Source organism: Lutjanus erythropterus, chromosome 21 (genome assembly GCF_056507025.1).
Source record: "Lutjanus erythropterus isolate fLutEry1 chromosome 21, fLutEry1.hap2, whole genome shotgun sequence".
Lineage (NCBI taxonomy): Eukaryota > Metazoa > Chordata > Actinopteri > Lutjaniformes > Lutjanidae > Lutjanus > Lutjanus erythropterus.
This window is the reverse complement of record NC_139337.1, coordinates 27237979-27254403: the sequence shown is the minus strand read 5'-3', so window position 1 is coordinate 27254403 and position 16425 is coordinate 27237979. Positions and strand designations below refer to the sequence as shown.

The following is a 16425-nucleotide window of genomic DNA, read 5'->3' as shown; positions in this document are numbered from 1 at the left end:
TTAGAATTGCAGAGAAATGATAAATTCCCCGGCGATGCTTCCTCTTCCTCCTGACGATCTCATCTCCCTCCCTGTGAGCCCGCTGCAGCGCCGAGGGGTTTGTTTGTGTTTCTGCCTCCCTCGCTACAGTTCCACTCGGCTGTGCCGGCCCCCGACGCCATCGCTGACAGGCAGCGGCGTGCGACAGGCCTTCACACCCCGCCATGATTACTTTCTCCTCCCTCCCTCCTTCCTCTCTTCCCTGCCTCCACTGCAACACGAGCCTATAGCGCCCGCCCCCCCCCACCCCCCCAGCGGAGGCGGCTGACATATTTGGCTGTCAGTTTGCTAATTCAAAAAACAAGCAAACAAATGAGAAGCTCACCGGTGCAACGTTGTAGGCCAGCAATACATGCTTCATGTCGGGAGACACCTCATACTTGCTGGCTTTGTACATTTCCTGGGAAGCAAAGGCAGATATAAGAGTGAAAAAAAAAAGATAAAAAGATGAGACCTTTAACCATGCGTGGTATTTTTTCATTAAACTAGTCCTTAAATGACTGCGTTTGACAGATTGCTTGCCTCCTGAAGCAAATGGGAGTTGCATTAATCTTTGCACCAGGGCTTGGCGATCTGATGGCGGACATAATGTTGTGTGTCGTCACCCAAGCCGCCGCAGCGCTGACGCTACATCTCCATGCCCCCACATAACCAAGCCCAAAGTTTTAACTATGCAGTTCACATTTCACTGTAATAATGGATCATTTGATTAAGCTTTGTGGTGAAAAAAAAAAAGCTTTGGGTGCTTTGATTTGCTGACACTGTAAGAAAAGTTTTAATTTAATTCATGGGCAACCATGGTCAGTCCTTTAGTCCTGTGATTATGTGAAAGTACGAGAGAAGAGGAGAGGATGACAAAAGACTTACAAACTTCTTGTTATGCACCAAGACGGTCTTTTCATCGGTGTCGACGTTGAACTTGACGACATCGCCTTCACGATTACGGTACAATAGCTCATTACCTGCAAGGAGAGGGAGACAGAGGGAAATATACAGATTTTGATTTCAGATATTTCTCAATTAATCATTTAATTATCATCTTTAAAATGTCATAGAAAATGACCCTAATGACCACGCTCACAAACACAAATAAAACTATAAAATACTTCCTGGGAAAAAAGACAAAAGTGTCTCATATATTAATGTGAAACCCTGATTCCAAAAAATCTGGGACACTAAGAGTTGTTTCTGTAACATCTGTACACGGACTCAAGGTAGACTTATGGTCTAGGCATGAACAAACAGAACTCAATATGTGCTAAATATTACTAAATCAATAAAAAATACTATAACATTATTGTAAAACAATGCATATTATACAGAACACTATGGTTACTGAGACAAAGAGCAAGAGTTCATGAGTGCAAATTCATGTATTTTTGAGATGCTACAACCACCTCTGATTATGTTGCAACTGTTGCCAGGTTTGGGGACAGTTGTAACATCTGTGTTCTACCATTCAAATAAATATTGTCACCAATATGTCATATGCAACCCTCTTTAAACTGTATGAGAAATTAGCAGACAGACATATGTTTAATATATAAAACTTCGGTTGGTCTAGTCCAGCAGTTTTCAACACCTGCATTGATATTCATGCAAAATAGCATCAATAACCAACCTCACCAATGGAGGCAATGAGTAGCACCAGGGTGGGTGAGAAAAAAAAAAATCAATCAACTGTGAGAACTGGGGTTTGCTTTGATGGAAGGTTTTCAAACTGGGTTTCGGTAGGTCTAAAGTCTAAAATCCAATAACCTGAATTTTAGGTCTCCAAATGTCTTTAATATGATTGACAGGTCTTAAAAATTGATTTATGATGTTAATGTTAATTTGACAAAGTTGGATTTAACTCTGAACCAATAACAACTAATGCAAACTGTGCATGTAGATTTTGCCAGTATGGATGTTAAATAGATATTAATTTGCATTCATAATGGTCTTGAAAAGGTCTTAAAAATTACTTGAAACCTGAAGAAACCCTGTTTGTAGGATTTTGAGGGTAAAGAATTTGTCTCTGTATTGGGAAATGAGTGCATACAAAGTACTGATGACATAAATATAGTTGTATAATGTGTGGTTGTTACAAAATCCCAAGGCACACCTGGATTTGCCTCTGCACACTGTTTGGGAACCACTGGTCTAGTCCAAATGGTCCCGGAGAAACTGAGGAACATCTTTAAAAAGTGCTGCTTCCATCCCCAGTCTCCCCTACAAACCAGTGTCCTCATATTCACCCTGTGGGTCAGACAAATAAGTAGACACCCTGACTGCCCTTTACAGTCAGATACTAACTGAGTGCTAATTAAGCCTTACATCTGACACCAGACTTGCAGAGAACAAATGTAACTCAGTGATATGAGACAGCCAGAGCCAAAATCTACTTAGTAAAACAAAGGAAGTTATGAACTTGGCTCTATATTGGGGTCAGATGTCCAATATGTCAGTCGTAAGGAAGGGAAAAGAAATGTATCCCTTAAAAATCTTACACAGCAGCTGCTGGCATGACAGAAAAAGCAAATATTCAATGTTAATGAAGTCATTAGCTGTCTTGGGCATCAGTGACATGATTTAATTTTAGGGGATGCTTCTATTTATTACCTTTTTAATACCAAAGGCAGATTAAATTACATCATTTTATTAATCTATCGGCAACCAAAAAGGAGCAACTTTTATCAAGGCATGCACAAATTATCAATGGGTCACTAAGTAGCACGAGTATGTGTGGTTGATTCTAAGAGCTCAGAAAGCTTTTGGCTTGAACAGTTAATCAAATCAGATGCAGCCCTGTTATGTTTGATTAAACACTTTCAGCTTCCCAAACACAGCTGCAGGTCAGTCTGCCAGGCGACCAACGCTATCAACTCTGCTGCAGACACTGTAAACTATAGCTATAACAGACTGTAAAAAATGACTCACAGCTCCTAAAAACTGAAAACTTAGATATCATATGACCTTAGGCAACAATAAAAGTTGAAGGACCAGTGTGTAGAGGCATCTAGTGGTGATGTCACCCTCCCCTTCCAGGCATGAAGGAGAACCTATGGTGGCCAGTGTTCGGTTTATCTGTTCTGGGTTACTTAAGAAACATGGTGGTGAAGACATACTTATGAATATCGTATTCCCTTTCTGTCATAGTCTGTCAATAAATCCTCATAAATCTTACACACTGGACCTTTAAAGTTTCTTGGGAAAAATATTAATTATTAAAACTTTCAGTCAAAAATTTAAATCTGTTCAGGTGTGGTTTGATCAGATTTGCCTGACAAAAGCCCCAACAAAAATTGTCATCATACAAAAATATCACACAAAAATGTCCTGGGAATGAGACTTGACATTCGATTGGTGCATGTAGGTGATGTCACCAGCCAGAAGAGAAGAGCTCAGAGAAAAATACAATTATAGAAGCAGTTCTTCCTTTAGAAATAAAAAGAGTGTGCGTGTAGGGCCCCATTCATAATAAGAACCCAATTAGGTTTTCGGGTCCTTTAAAACATCATTATGGTCCTTTATACAATGCGGTGTACTGGAGAGTGACATTCTCCCAAAATAAAAATGTCATTTCTGAAGAGAACTTTTCAACTTTCAACTCGTTTTTAACAAAAGTGCTCTCTAGTCTGACCCACTCGACGCCATGCAAGGGGCGCAGCTTTCAGTGTGCCTGAACACAAAAGCTCCCAGCACAAACACGGCGAGTTCAGGCCACGAGAGGAAACCCTTGAAGGGAGCCATTATTTGACAGATGTATGAAAGTTCACGCGGCTCCTCATCCATCAGGCCTTTATCAGGGAAGGATAAGTTTAATACAGCAACTGCCCCCTTTCACCTTCAATCTATCCGCGCTGCTCCATCTTATTGCTTTAGTGATCCATAGGCGCACGAGCAACCACGCCATTTGGCGAGGTAATTAGAACCCAGAGATTGTTATGCAGAGCGCTCTCTATCTGCTAGCATATCTAATTGTCCATTAGAGGTGACAAAATTACCATCACAATGGCTTTAATTCAGAACGTGCTTGGGAGAGCAGTTTTAGACATTTTTAGACTGGCATAGCCAAACGCCCCCTCAACAGCTTTTGTCTCCTTGTTAAAAACCATCGGCATACTAACAAGGGTATAAAATGGACTCCTTCATGGAAATCATGGAGATAAATAAAAGAGTGCAGCTTTTTTTCACCGTGCTCCATTATTTTAGTTTGACTTCGTTTGCCATCTTGATAAACGGTCTTTTTTTTTATGTATGAAATGGTAATCACAGACAATGGGGCTTGAAAACAAAGACAATATGGTGATAAATCAGCGGTCAGAGCGATTGACTGGACTTTATTTTGCTTCGTGACTCGCTCTGTTTTCTTAGTCAGCTTCATTTTAAACTCAGAGGCCTGCATCTCTTTAAGGCCCCTTTTTTTCATCTTTATGCCTCGGTGAAATCACTGATCTCCTTCTGCTTTATCCACACGCCCCAAGACACCTCAGATATACCTCAGATCTCTCAAATCCTTCCCATCACTGCCCTTTTATAAGCCCTCCTGCTGAGTTCATCATTTTGGTCCTTATCATCCCTCCTTCACCTCTCCAACTCTTTGTTTTCTGCTCTTTCAAAGGCCGAGAGCCATCTATTCTTTCACAGTACCCTAGGCATTATGTCTTCCCTTCAATCCATCTCTTTCTAGCCCTCTCCCTTTCTCTTTCCTCTCTACCTTCACTCACTGTGCATTAGCCCAGGGCGCTGTTTTCTCCTGTGATCTATACCTTTTCACGGCAGTATGTCTTATTAATACAGCCTCCTGCCCTGGGCACAGCCCTAACCCAGCCTCGCTGCGGGAGGCAGAGATACGAGGTGACACACTCGACTGAGACAGAGAAACTGAGAGAGGAGGTCCGATGATATACAGTAAACTGAGTTCGTACGATTCAACACCAAGGACCTCCCTTTACAGAAGCATATTTTTGAAACAGTTGTTTACCTGCAGTGCAGAAGAGCAGAAGGTCTGAAAAGCAGAATTTAACAAAAAGTTTAAGATCTCTGTGTGCACAGTTAAGTTACAATTTAACATTGTACCCATATAACACTGTCAGACTCACAATTGATAATTTAAAGGTGAAATATGTAACCTCCCAGTGTTCAATTTTTGGTAATTTTACTATGTCAAAGATGCTGAAAAGAATATAAGTCATTGTTACTGACATTTATCAATGCTCTGTGCACTTTTTTATTCAATAATTTTGTGCTTGCTGTTTGACTGAGTTTGAGCAACAAAAAGGTTTTACTTCTTTGTGGAATACCACACAGGTGCACTCCTTTTCAAAGAAAGCATATTGTGTTTGTATTTTTTTGTATTGCTGAGCCTTTTTGGAACACTCACAACAGTGTGGTTTCTCTCGCACTGGAACAAGCTGCCTTTGATTTGTAATGAATTACCCAAAAAAAAAAAAAAAAAAAAAAAAAAACACACCAAAACTTTAATTTGCAATTTTTGCTTGCTACTGTAATTTCATTGGAAAACATCATAACATGCATTACCATTTTTTTTAGAAACCCTGGCCGGACTGGCTAAACTTCTTCTTAGCAATGTCATTGTGTTCCTAGGTCTTTGCAACTGACTTGGTGAGTGTCACATTATTATTACCCATAGGATTGCTGGCCAAAATTAAAAGAAAAGAAAAAGAAAAAAAGACGCTTATTCAGCCAAATTGCCCTTTCACCTGATCTAACACTCTGCTTGTCCACTATGTCCTTCTCCTCACCTGGAAAAGCTTTTTTTTTCAGTGCTGCATTGGCTTCATTGTACTATAAGCTTCATTAACGCTTAATTCAACCAAGCCTTTTTGCCTCATGTGCATTATGACAGCTTAATTAGAAAGACTGAATAGAGCTAGAAAGACTAGCTAATACTACTTCAAGGAAAATCGACTCTAGTAGTCTCTTGAAGGGAAATGACCCTCTACAGCACTGTAATTGTTCAGAGACTGTTTCACAATGTTGCTCATTCCACTGTCTTCTCAGTGCTCCTTATCCATTCCCACTCGTCTCTTTCTTGAAGGCACAATTGTTGTCGCACCATTCAGTGCATTCACTGTTCTCTTGAGTGTGTTTTGTTCCAGCTGAGAAGGTTAAAAACACTCCTAGAGAGCACTGTGAGAGCCCTTGATAGGCATGTTCTGATAGAAGTTGAGTTGTAAAAGGCTGATCTGTTTGATTATTAAGGAGAAAAATGCCTGCTTATACATGTTTTTATTTATTTATTTTGTTTGCTTGTTTCAAATAATAGGATTTACCTTAGGAATGAGCACTCACTCAAGCCTAAAATGTCGACTGACAGACCAGATTACTTAAAAAAATAGAAACTGATAAGAGAAATAATTTGTAAATCAGAGTTGGAACTGAAATATTCGCTAAATGGCCCTAACCTCGAGCCCTAACCTCCCCATAATACATTGCCATGTGATTACACAACACACCCAGGGGACTAAAATTGGTAGTCTCTCTGTGGAGTGTATTATTCGCTGCGAGGTGAGGCGGGGTTGCAGTGCTAAATTCTAGATTCTTCTTGTCATGTTCTGGGTCATTTGTCCACGCCCAAGGCTGCAGATGATGACTGGTCTGATAAAAGTGACACAAGCTACCGAGCGAGAATTATGGTGTCTGTCCGTGGCTAAATAAAACGAAGTCTCCAGTGTAGTAATGCAGTCTTAAATCTTTGCCACCCATTGGCTTAGATATGTGGTGAAATGTAGGTTCATTAAATTTTTAGTAAGTTTTAATTAAAAATCTTCCCCCTCATATTTCTAATAATTTAGTGGTGACACTTTATTTGAAGGGGTATGCATAAGACTGTCATTACACTGTCATAACCTTGTTGTGACACCTGTCATTAACATGAGGAAGTCTTTATTTATTTATTTAATATTTATGAGTGTTGTCATATAAATGACAATGACAAGTTCAGTTCTGTCAGCCCAACAGTGTCATGAATAATTCTCTTGACTTCAAGTTAAGTGGTACCTGTCATAAAGATGTCATTAAATGTTATAAGGCCAGCTTGACAACAGAGTACAGTACCAAGATGATTTAGCTTACACAGTTGCCTGACTGAACAAACAGTGGTTAGCTGGTTTACTTGTTGCTAAAGTAAGCTTACCACTGCCTGCTCTTATCTGTAGCTGGCATTTGTTAGTTAGCTCTTTATTAGCAGAGGAGCTAGCTGTCTAATTATCTGACTCAGTCCCGGGGTGGCAGGAGCCAAATGCAGCATGAAAACCACCTTGGTACTGTATTCCCTGTCAAACTGGTTACAACTGGTCTCGCTATAATGTAAAGTGTTGAAATATAAAGCTAAACAGTCGTTTTACGTTTGATCATATCAAATTGTCATAACAAAAACTATGATAGTTTGTTTATTTGGTTATGTCAAGTTGTCACAACAAAAATCTCAGTTAGCATCAACTTGGCATTAAAAAAATGACATAATTGACTGAATGACATTTAATGGCATAAATCATAAACAGGTGTCATGACATAGTTATATGTAACAGTCTTATGTGCACGCCTTTGAATTACGCGTTACCAATTTTGTTTCATTCTGTTCTTGAAAGAGAATTCCACATAATATCCGTGTATTTTTCTCTGCAAGGGCAACACCACAGAATTTGAATTCTGAGCGCATGATAAATGAGCATGCTAACAAATGAATGGCAGAGCAAACAAACAAGCAAAAACCTCAAGTACGAACCTGCTGACAAAATATGAAACCACCCAGGGCTGCTGCCAACCTGCTGCTGGCCAGTTTTCACAGTGGAAGTCATTTGTGTTTATCAGGGATGCCAATCAGAGTGCACCTGCTGGCTTCATTATTTTTTGCTTTTCTTTGCTTTTTTTTTTTTCCTTCTGAGTTCACCATTAAGGTCAAAAAAAAAAAACATGGCACATTGCCAACTGATTTCTGGTTCATGCTGTTTAGCTTCTCAAATACACATTATGCTTCTTATTATTTGACTTGGACATTGCATATCTGAAGGCACCACACAAAGCTGTAACCTTAAAACAGCTACTGACGTACCTCCACCCTTCTCATTTGACCTTCAACAAGAGTCCAGGAAATAACACGCTTCAAAATACCTCTTTAATGTTGATAGAACTTCAAGTAAAAAGGCACTCACTAAAAACAATTCAAGTTAGTCCTTAATGTGGACTGCAAAGCCCACTAAGATACCGTCTCTCTCGTGAAAGCCACCAGGGTCTTTTGGCAAAAACAGTGATTTTACCTCGCAGAACACGAGAGTGGTGGAGTGTTGACCACCATCTACTGTAGGTAATACACCAATTTATAAGTACCTCATAAAACCCCATTTCAAAACAACCCAAACTCTCCCTTTAAGCCATGCCTCCTTTGGGTTTAAATATAGGATAGAAAATGATTGCCACATGAACAGGCATAAACGCCACTGAGAACCGGCAAGTCAGCGCCAAAACTGAAGAACACAGCAAAATAAAAAAACGCTGCACACGGTAGCGATGAAGCAATGATGAACAGCTCCTAGATTTGCTGAGTAAAAAAAAGGTGTGTCCCAGTAACACAGGTGCATTTAAGAAGCATAATAATACAATAACTTTTAAATATGCCACAATAACATGATTACATGCATGGCCCCTATTAGCTACTGTAAATGCCAATTAATATCTGCAACAAGACCCTCCCTGGCTGCTTATTTTACGAGAAATATGTAAGCAATAAGCATCCACCCTACCTCCTCCATGTGCGGATTGTCTTCTTCTTTATACTGCTCCAATCATAATTAGCTACTATGGCCACTAGAGGTCACCACCTAACAATAACGTAAATATGAGTTGCAATAAGCTGCTTGCACAGACGAGCCATTTGGCTGTTTTCCTTGTGAGGACAGGCTGGTTTAGTCTGTCTGGCACAGACAGACCATCATATCCTTATAAGTTTATTACCTCTTAAAGCAGTTGAGTAGAGAATTTGCCAACATTATGTCCTAAAAAAGTCACCCGCTGCTCATCTAACTCCATATCCCTTCCAAGACGACTCCTGAGGGAGCACGCGGAGTGTTCTTATACACCCTCCATCAACTCGCTGGAACCCATGCGCTTTTTGTAACCTAGTAACCTCAATTTGCAATGAATCCTTAAGTCATTGTGTCATTGATTTGACTCGCTGCCTCTGGGGTGACGGTCATTCCACGAGTGTGTGCCAGCTGTTCATATACTCCTCGTAAATCCATAACCTCTGTCGCCGCTTGATTCATCACCCACAGTTCTCGTGTGCTCTATAGGTGTGTGTGTGTGTGTGTGTGTGTGTGTGTGTGTGTGTGTGTGTGTGTGTGTGTGTGTGTGTGTGTGTGTAAGTAGTGTTGGTGTGCTTTCAAACCAATCACTGAACTTGAAAAGACCTGCCTTTGCTCATAATAATTAAGATCATTTGGGAGGCTGGCGTGTGTAAAATAACAATTATAGCAATAATAATAATGACAATAAACATCACAGGAGAGAGCGGGCGCTCTTGTTTGGCCAGCAGGAAAGCCAGTTTCAATCTTATTATACAAGCTCTCTGCAGAGTTACCTCACTGGCCGAATACTTCTACATTTGACTTATTTGTAATAATTACTCATAATTCCCAAATCAAATCATACAACCGTTTGAGTCAGAACATCTACAAGTACATAACGCTCGCATGTGGATTCTTTCAGTCACTCATAAACGAATGTGTTTGCAGAATCACTGTTATCCAGCGGATGTCGTGCTGTGAAGGGACGCTCTCAGCCTTTCTGCTGCATTATGCAAACACAGTTAAGCTATGAATTCTCAGTGATAAGTCTCCTAAAGTGAATTCAAAGGATTGTAAGTCCATTTCACAGCTTAGATGTGAATGCCATGTGCAGTCGGCATTGTGGGATGTCGATTGTAGAAGTTCTTGCTGGATATTTAGCTGCAGTAGAGATTGCTGTATCTAAACAAACAGTGGTAGCAGAAATATTCCATCATTTATGCCTTCAAGGAGAAATCTGTAATCTTTATTTGCTGAAATGAAGGAAACGTGCTAAATTGAAATACTCGCTGCTAGAATTTGCTTAGAATTTCTAGTCTGGGCTGGAATAACTTTTTGTTTGCCCATTTCATATTTATCAAAGTTGAAATTAATGCAGAACGTTTGCAGAATGAGTTTGAGTCTGTTGATGAGTCGGAAAAAGTCATTAATAATCTTTTAGAAGGAGCAGACGTTTATTGTGCTTCTATTCAGCAATATTCCAGTGGAAGGCTGTGAGGCAGGCAGTGACTGAACCCAAACTCCAGAGCGTGTATTATTAGAGCTAAATAGACTTCCAACCTGTTTAATGTACAGTCTGTGGCTCCAACTCACTGTCTGGACTGCTGTTGGTTGCATAAATGTTACACATCGCTCCTTTAACAACATTCTCCACACAGAACTGTGAACCCGTATATCACAAACAAGGACTGTAGATAAAGTAGTTAGTGTTTGTGTTTGTGTGTGTGTGTGTGTGTGTGTGTGTGTGTGTGTGTGTGTGTGTGCCTGTTGTTAATCAGCATCATCTCTGTCTGCTCTCATCTCTGCAGGCAGAAGCAGATAACACATTTGGTGCTTTTTAAGCAGGTTTGCTCCTGGGACTGTGGAGCTGTGGGACAAAACTGGCAAACTGTAAAAGACTGCTAAATGCATGAAATGCTACTAAAGACTGATAAATGCATGAAATACTACCGCTGCTGCTATAACAGTAATACAGATATTTCAGATGTGGAGGAGATGCAAAAGAAATACACAAGGAAATTATAACATAAAAACTACTGGCTTTATATCCATCCATCCATCGTAAACAACATTTCTGGGAGTACTGAAGGATTATAGAGGGTAATGTTTTACTTTTCTAACTCGTCCAAACATAATATCTGACTTTCAGTACTAATTTTTTCAGTAGCCTGTCTTGTTTTAAGGAACATAACAATGTCAAACTTTTTTTTTTTTATTTCATTTGATAAAAGAAGCCAAACTTCTAAAATGTATGTTATCTAAACACAAACAGCAGTACAAGAACGTTCCTTAAATAATATTGGTGTGCTCACACATGTTTTGCATTGCGAGATTATCTTGATGTGTCATGTCATTTGCACCAAATGAGGCAAATGCATCATGGGCCTTTTGCAGACTTTTGTGTGGGGAAGACAGGGTGAAGCTGCTGCCCACTGACAGGCAGCTCAAGAGGACCAGAGCCAAAGCTCCTGCAGAAATAAAACTGCAAACCAGGCTGAACAACCGGAGTCACACTTTTTCCTGCTCTGATCTGGAGCCCTTTACTGGTGGGAGAGGAGAGCTCAGAGTTTTGGGGTTTTTTTTAACTTTTGGGATTAAAAAGTGGATTTAGCTGCACTCTCACTTCTCAACCTGTCTGCAGCAGTGAGCCGTGGAGAAGCCAACCTCCACTGTCCAGTGTATAATGTAATTAGTCTCTCTTTGTCCATGTTGACTGCTGACAGGAGAGAAAATGTGCTTTACTTCATGAACCTGCAGAGAGGAGAGGGGAAACAGAAGAGAGACTGGAGGGAAATAACAGAAGCAGGACTCTGGCGAGTCAGTCAGAGGCAGAGCTGAGCACAAACATGCTGACGCACACACTTGGTGTAACGTATACTGGCCGGTTTGGGCAAATAAACACAAATGACCCAGCAGTCAAACTTGCTCAAGCCAAAAATTTGTTTCATTCTCTGTGTGAAGACACTTTACTGGAAAAATTTGCATTTAAATGAGGAGCCATCTGATCTAAGAATAAAATACAAAAAGTCTGACCACATATTTGATGCCAAACTTTAAGACCTGAAATTTTGGGGTTTAATACCCAGCCCTGGAATCCAAAGCTTGCAGGTGTATGAGGTTTAGCAAAGAGTCAGCAATAACTGAGAGTTTGCACAACTGGGCTTTTAGCTGTGATTTAAACTTTAACACTCATATAGCCAGTCAAAGACCTACAATCAGGGCATTTCTTGGGGAATTTCCGGTGAAAAAGTCATGTTTTTTGTTTAACCTGTGACCTTTCAACTGCAGAGAGAACCTGCAGACTGAGATCTGATCTAAAGAGAAAGGTCTGACTCCATCTATATCGATCTTAAATTAAATTTTAAAATTGAAATGAATGCAATTTAGTCCCTACTCTTTTTGGGGCATTTTGCAGCGTGGAGCAGTACGCTTCCTCATGAAAGGATTGCTTCCTTTCACAATAGAGTAATCAAGACGAGAACCATAAAAGCTTTCTCTGTGTCACTGGGAGAAAGGAGTCTAATTCTGGCAAAACTCTTAAGTCGGACAAAACATGACTGAAATAGCAGTTTTTCGGTTTTTGTTGCTCAAAACTTGGATCAAAGATGACATCCAACTCCTCAGATATTGCCTCGATGTCGCAGCTAAGGAGCTAAGAGACTGCTGAATTTATCATGAGACGCACTGAAGCGAACGTATAATTCCGAAGTGTTCTTTTCCTCCTCAGTTTCACATCAGATGCCCTTTTTTTTTCTCCCTCTATTCCTCCCTGGGTATTAAAACACTGAACAACGTCTGTATATTGTGACAGCTTGTTTCTGTTGAAAGACAAGTCGTCGCATCACTTTCTGGAGGTTGAAAGGGACAGCAAAATGTGAGTTTGTGCCAAAACGTCCTCTCAGATTATGCATCCGTCATGCTTGCGGGAAAACTGGGCCATCTCGAAAGGGGATATTTGCACCTGCTGCTTCGTATAATGTTACCATTTTACAAAGGCTGATTGTCTGTGACACTGAATGAACGCTGGGTACTAACAGTGAGTGTATGGGCCAATTTGATATGTCTCATTGGTAAGAAAAAGACCCATTGCAGAACTCCATTAACAAATGACATTCACATCATTACTCATGTTGTGTCATGGGAGCAGAGCTACGAAAAGTCAATAAGAGAGCGAGACAACTGGCTAATCTTCTCCAAAGTGATTGCTTTACATAAACATTAGAGATGAGAGGTTGTGCATCATTCAGGAACGAGGTAATTCTCCTACAAAGCAAACATCACTGTGCTTCATTCTTATCTAAATCACAGTCACAAGTCCCTCTCAAAGTCACGGCGATAACACTTCTAGGTGGTCCCAGTCGGTCGAGCGCTTTACAAATGGCTCCCCCTTCGCCATATTTAACAAACATCAGCGAGGCAAGAGGCATCCTGGAGCTGCAAACAAGAGGAACGCTGGCCATTAAAATGGCAAGCAGCTGCTCGGAGCCCCTGCGTCGTGTCCCACGGGGATGGCCTCACCTTGGTGGTGTGAGAGTGATGCTGATGCTGCGTCTGTTTGATTCAGACGGCGTGGTGAACAAAAACGGCCGCGTGTGAGATATCAGCGGTGTCTCCTAACTGTTCAATTACCTAACCAGGAGGATGTATAGCGATGGCTTCAGGATATGATCAGAATACTGATGCAGGGGGAGGCTGTTTATGCAGCTTTTATTGAATATATCACAGATTTAAGGGCTAATTTAAGATTTAATTTTAGCATTACTTTTAGTGCCATAGATTATACTGGTTCTGGCAACATTGTTAATTACCAAGACGAGAGAAAGCATCATCATCACTACAACAAAGTCAGACCAGACAAGAAACAAGCAATCAAACAGTTTGCAAACAAGCCAGTTGTCAGCAGTTCCTCCAGTGTAATGCTAGTCTGGCAACCTGCCGGGCTAAATTAACTCCCCGCTGAGTTTTAAAAGGATGTTATACAAGTAGGGAATTTCTTTAAGGTGGGCATACGGTTGTAGGCGTGTTGTTTTTTCCCATCAGCCACTGCTCTGGCTATTACAACTGTTGCTAATGATTTGTTTTAAAGGTCTAAGTTTGTTTGCTAGCAGTTAGAAGGAAGTTTGCAGATGCGCAGCCTGTTGCTTCTCCTCGCTGTTCAGTTACTGTCTGCAATATTTTAAACCGCTGTCAAAAAAAACACTAAAACTAACCACTGTCTTGTTTTGTTTATGATGCATTCTTGATGAACAATCCCGCTCAATGTCAGACTCACTACGCATTGTAGTTCCTGAAAACCACATCAAAATAAAAACCTACTCATATTTTGTCAGTTAATTTTTTTTTGTGTGAAACTGCAGCAACAGTAAATGTTTGGTTTGCATTAGCAGCTTTTTTTCTGGGAATTCCACCAGTTCATTATACTGCAAATATATAAATATTGCCATGCTTTCATCAGGTCAGATCAGGACAAGAGGCATAGCAATGCGCATCTTTCCCATCTCTGCCCTCTTGTCAAATCTGGCCACTTCTGGCTCCACCAAACCAGGATGTCGACACCCATAATGCCAAGCTCGAGGCTTCAATACGTTAAACTTGATAGTAACTCAAAGTTAAAGCCACAAAGTTGGTCTGTAAACTGTGATTCAGTAGCTGGTTACAATAAACTATTTGAGGAAAATGTTTTACACTGGTGTTTGTTTTACACGTTCCAAATAAAACCGTGCTCAGACAGACAGCATCACTGCACCCGCTGCATTTTAACAGTGGAAGTGCAGCAAATAATGCAGTTCAACTTTTACTGCTGCCCAATTCAAGTGGTAGATTTCTTTGTAACAAGAGCAGGATATTCCTACTGTTAAGTCTCTTGAAACAGAAGATAAAATAACTGTTGCTGGTATAACTTTCCAGAGTTCTTTATAGGATTATAAATAGCTGTCCAGTGTTTTGGAGCTGATCAGCCTTCAGACTAATGGGCCTATTATTCACACCAGCCTTCCTTAATTTCTTTATTTAAAATGATGATCCATTGGCTGCACAGTCAGGAATCACAATCTCTGTAACTATTGTTAGCGCAGATAAAGAGCACCTAATGATACTTAAGTATAGAATATATATTTACGTTAATACTGTTGGACAAGACACGGGGGAGCAATTTTTTTCTGGTAAAAATAGCCTAATGTATGATCATTAAGGATTGTAGAGGTTATATGCAGTCTGTCTCCGGGGAATTGATTGATAGGTGGAGACAGGGGAAGGGAAAACATAAAACCGGGCTAAATTAGGTTTAAAAAAAATTCAATTTCAGCCCGCAACCAAGGAAGCCATTACTGCAAATCCTATAGACAGCCCTGAAAGCATGCAGGTTGGTCGAGCACCGGGTCTAGTAAAAATGACAGACTAACGAAGACAAAATAATCAGCTGATGGATCTCTCTCCCTCCTTCTCCCCCTTTCTCTCCTCCTTGTCAGCTGTATCTAATGATACACTAAAAATACCTCGAGATCAAGGATGGTACTGTCAACAGCACGAGAAGGAGGAGATGAAAGAGCAGACCGCTTTCTAATGACAAGGCTTGTTTCATGGCGGCTTCTGCTGTATGTATGGATTATTACAAAGCTCCCTACTTTGTCAAAGCTCCTTTCTTTCTGCATCTTATGTAAGAGTCTTAGGTTAAAGTACTATTTTGTACAAAAACCTCAAATCTGATCAGAGATGGGCACAAATACATCAGAAGTACTGTGTTACAAATTACAAATACTTGCTCATCAAATGTATTTAAAAAAGGTATAAAATACAGGAAAATTGAAAATGTATTTAATTAAAATAAAAGTAATTTCAATATAGGCTAGGAAGTCTGTTCAAGCAGCAGAGGTGGCGACCTCTAGTGGCCATAATAATTATGATGGGGGAGAAAAAAAGAGGGAGACAGCCTCTGTAGGGAGGAAGGGGTCAAACACAGGGCTTACGCTGACTTATTTAAAGTTTTAAGTTACTTAAAGGAGCAATATGTAACAACTGACTTCAGGAAGCTCAGGCAGGCTGCAGGAACAGTACAGGAGTGCAAGACGAGGGCAACATTGTAATATAACAATAACAAGCAACAACAACTGGTTATAACTGTCAGTCTAAAAACAAAAGGCCACTGCTCTGAAAATATACACTCTGGAGTTTGAGTTCAGTCTGTGCCAGACTCCATTAACATATTGCTCAATTTAACCATTATAAACATTCTTTTTAAATGATTACTAATAACTTCCTGCAATACATGAACAGACACATATTCATCTGGTGAACATTTGGCATTAATTTAAACTCTAATTAACCTGAAACGGGTGGAAAAAAAAAAAAAATTTTAAAGGAGGACATACTGACTGTTAACCAAACCAAACTCTGTTTCACAATGTTGACCATGTGTTTAATGTGGCGTGACTTGCACCATGCATGGTACGACTGTCCCTGGTAATCTCCTGTGGTCATGTATGTCGTTTTGATAGTCACTGACGGGAGGCGGGACGGGATTACCATCGGGCAAAGGACAGCATGGGTCCCAAACTATAGAGGGCCTTTAACTTTTAGCTAATTGATGCTAAAATTAATG

At 40.3% G+C, this 16425-nt stretch overlaps 1 protein-coding gene across 2 annotated transcripts in view; it reads right to left on the bottom strand.

The window, feature by feature from the left end:
* The window catches only part of dpp6a (dipeptidyl-peptidase 6a), a 303760-nt gene that overhangs the window by 40125 nt on the left and 247210 nt on the right, over window positions 1-16425 (bottom strand). For both annotated transcript variants that reach the window (XM_084746867.1, XM_084746868.1), the window contains exons 4-5: window positions 907-1001; window positions 365-439 (exon numbers count right to left, since the gene is read on the bottom strand). In XM_084746867.1, coding sequence (XP_084602993.1) covers window positions 365-439; window positions 907-1001 — 170 coding nt within the window. The remainder of the gene's footprint in view (window positions 1-364; window positions 440-906; window positions 1002-16425) is intronic.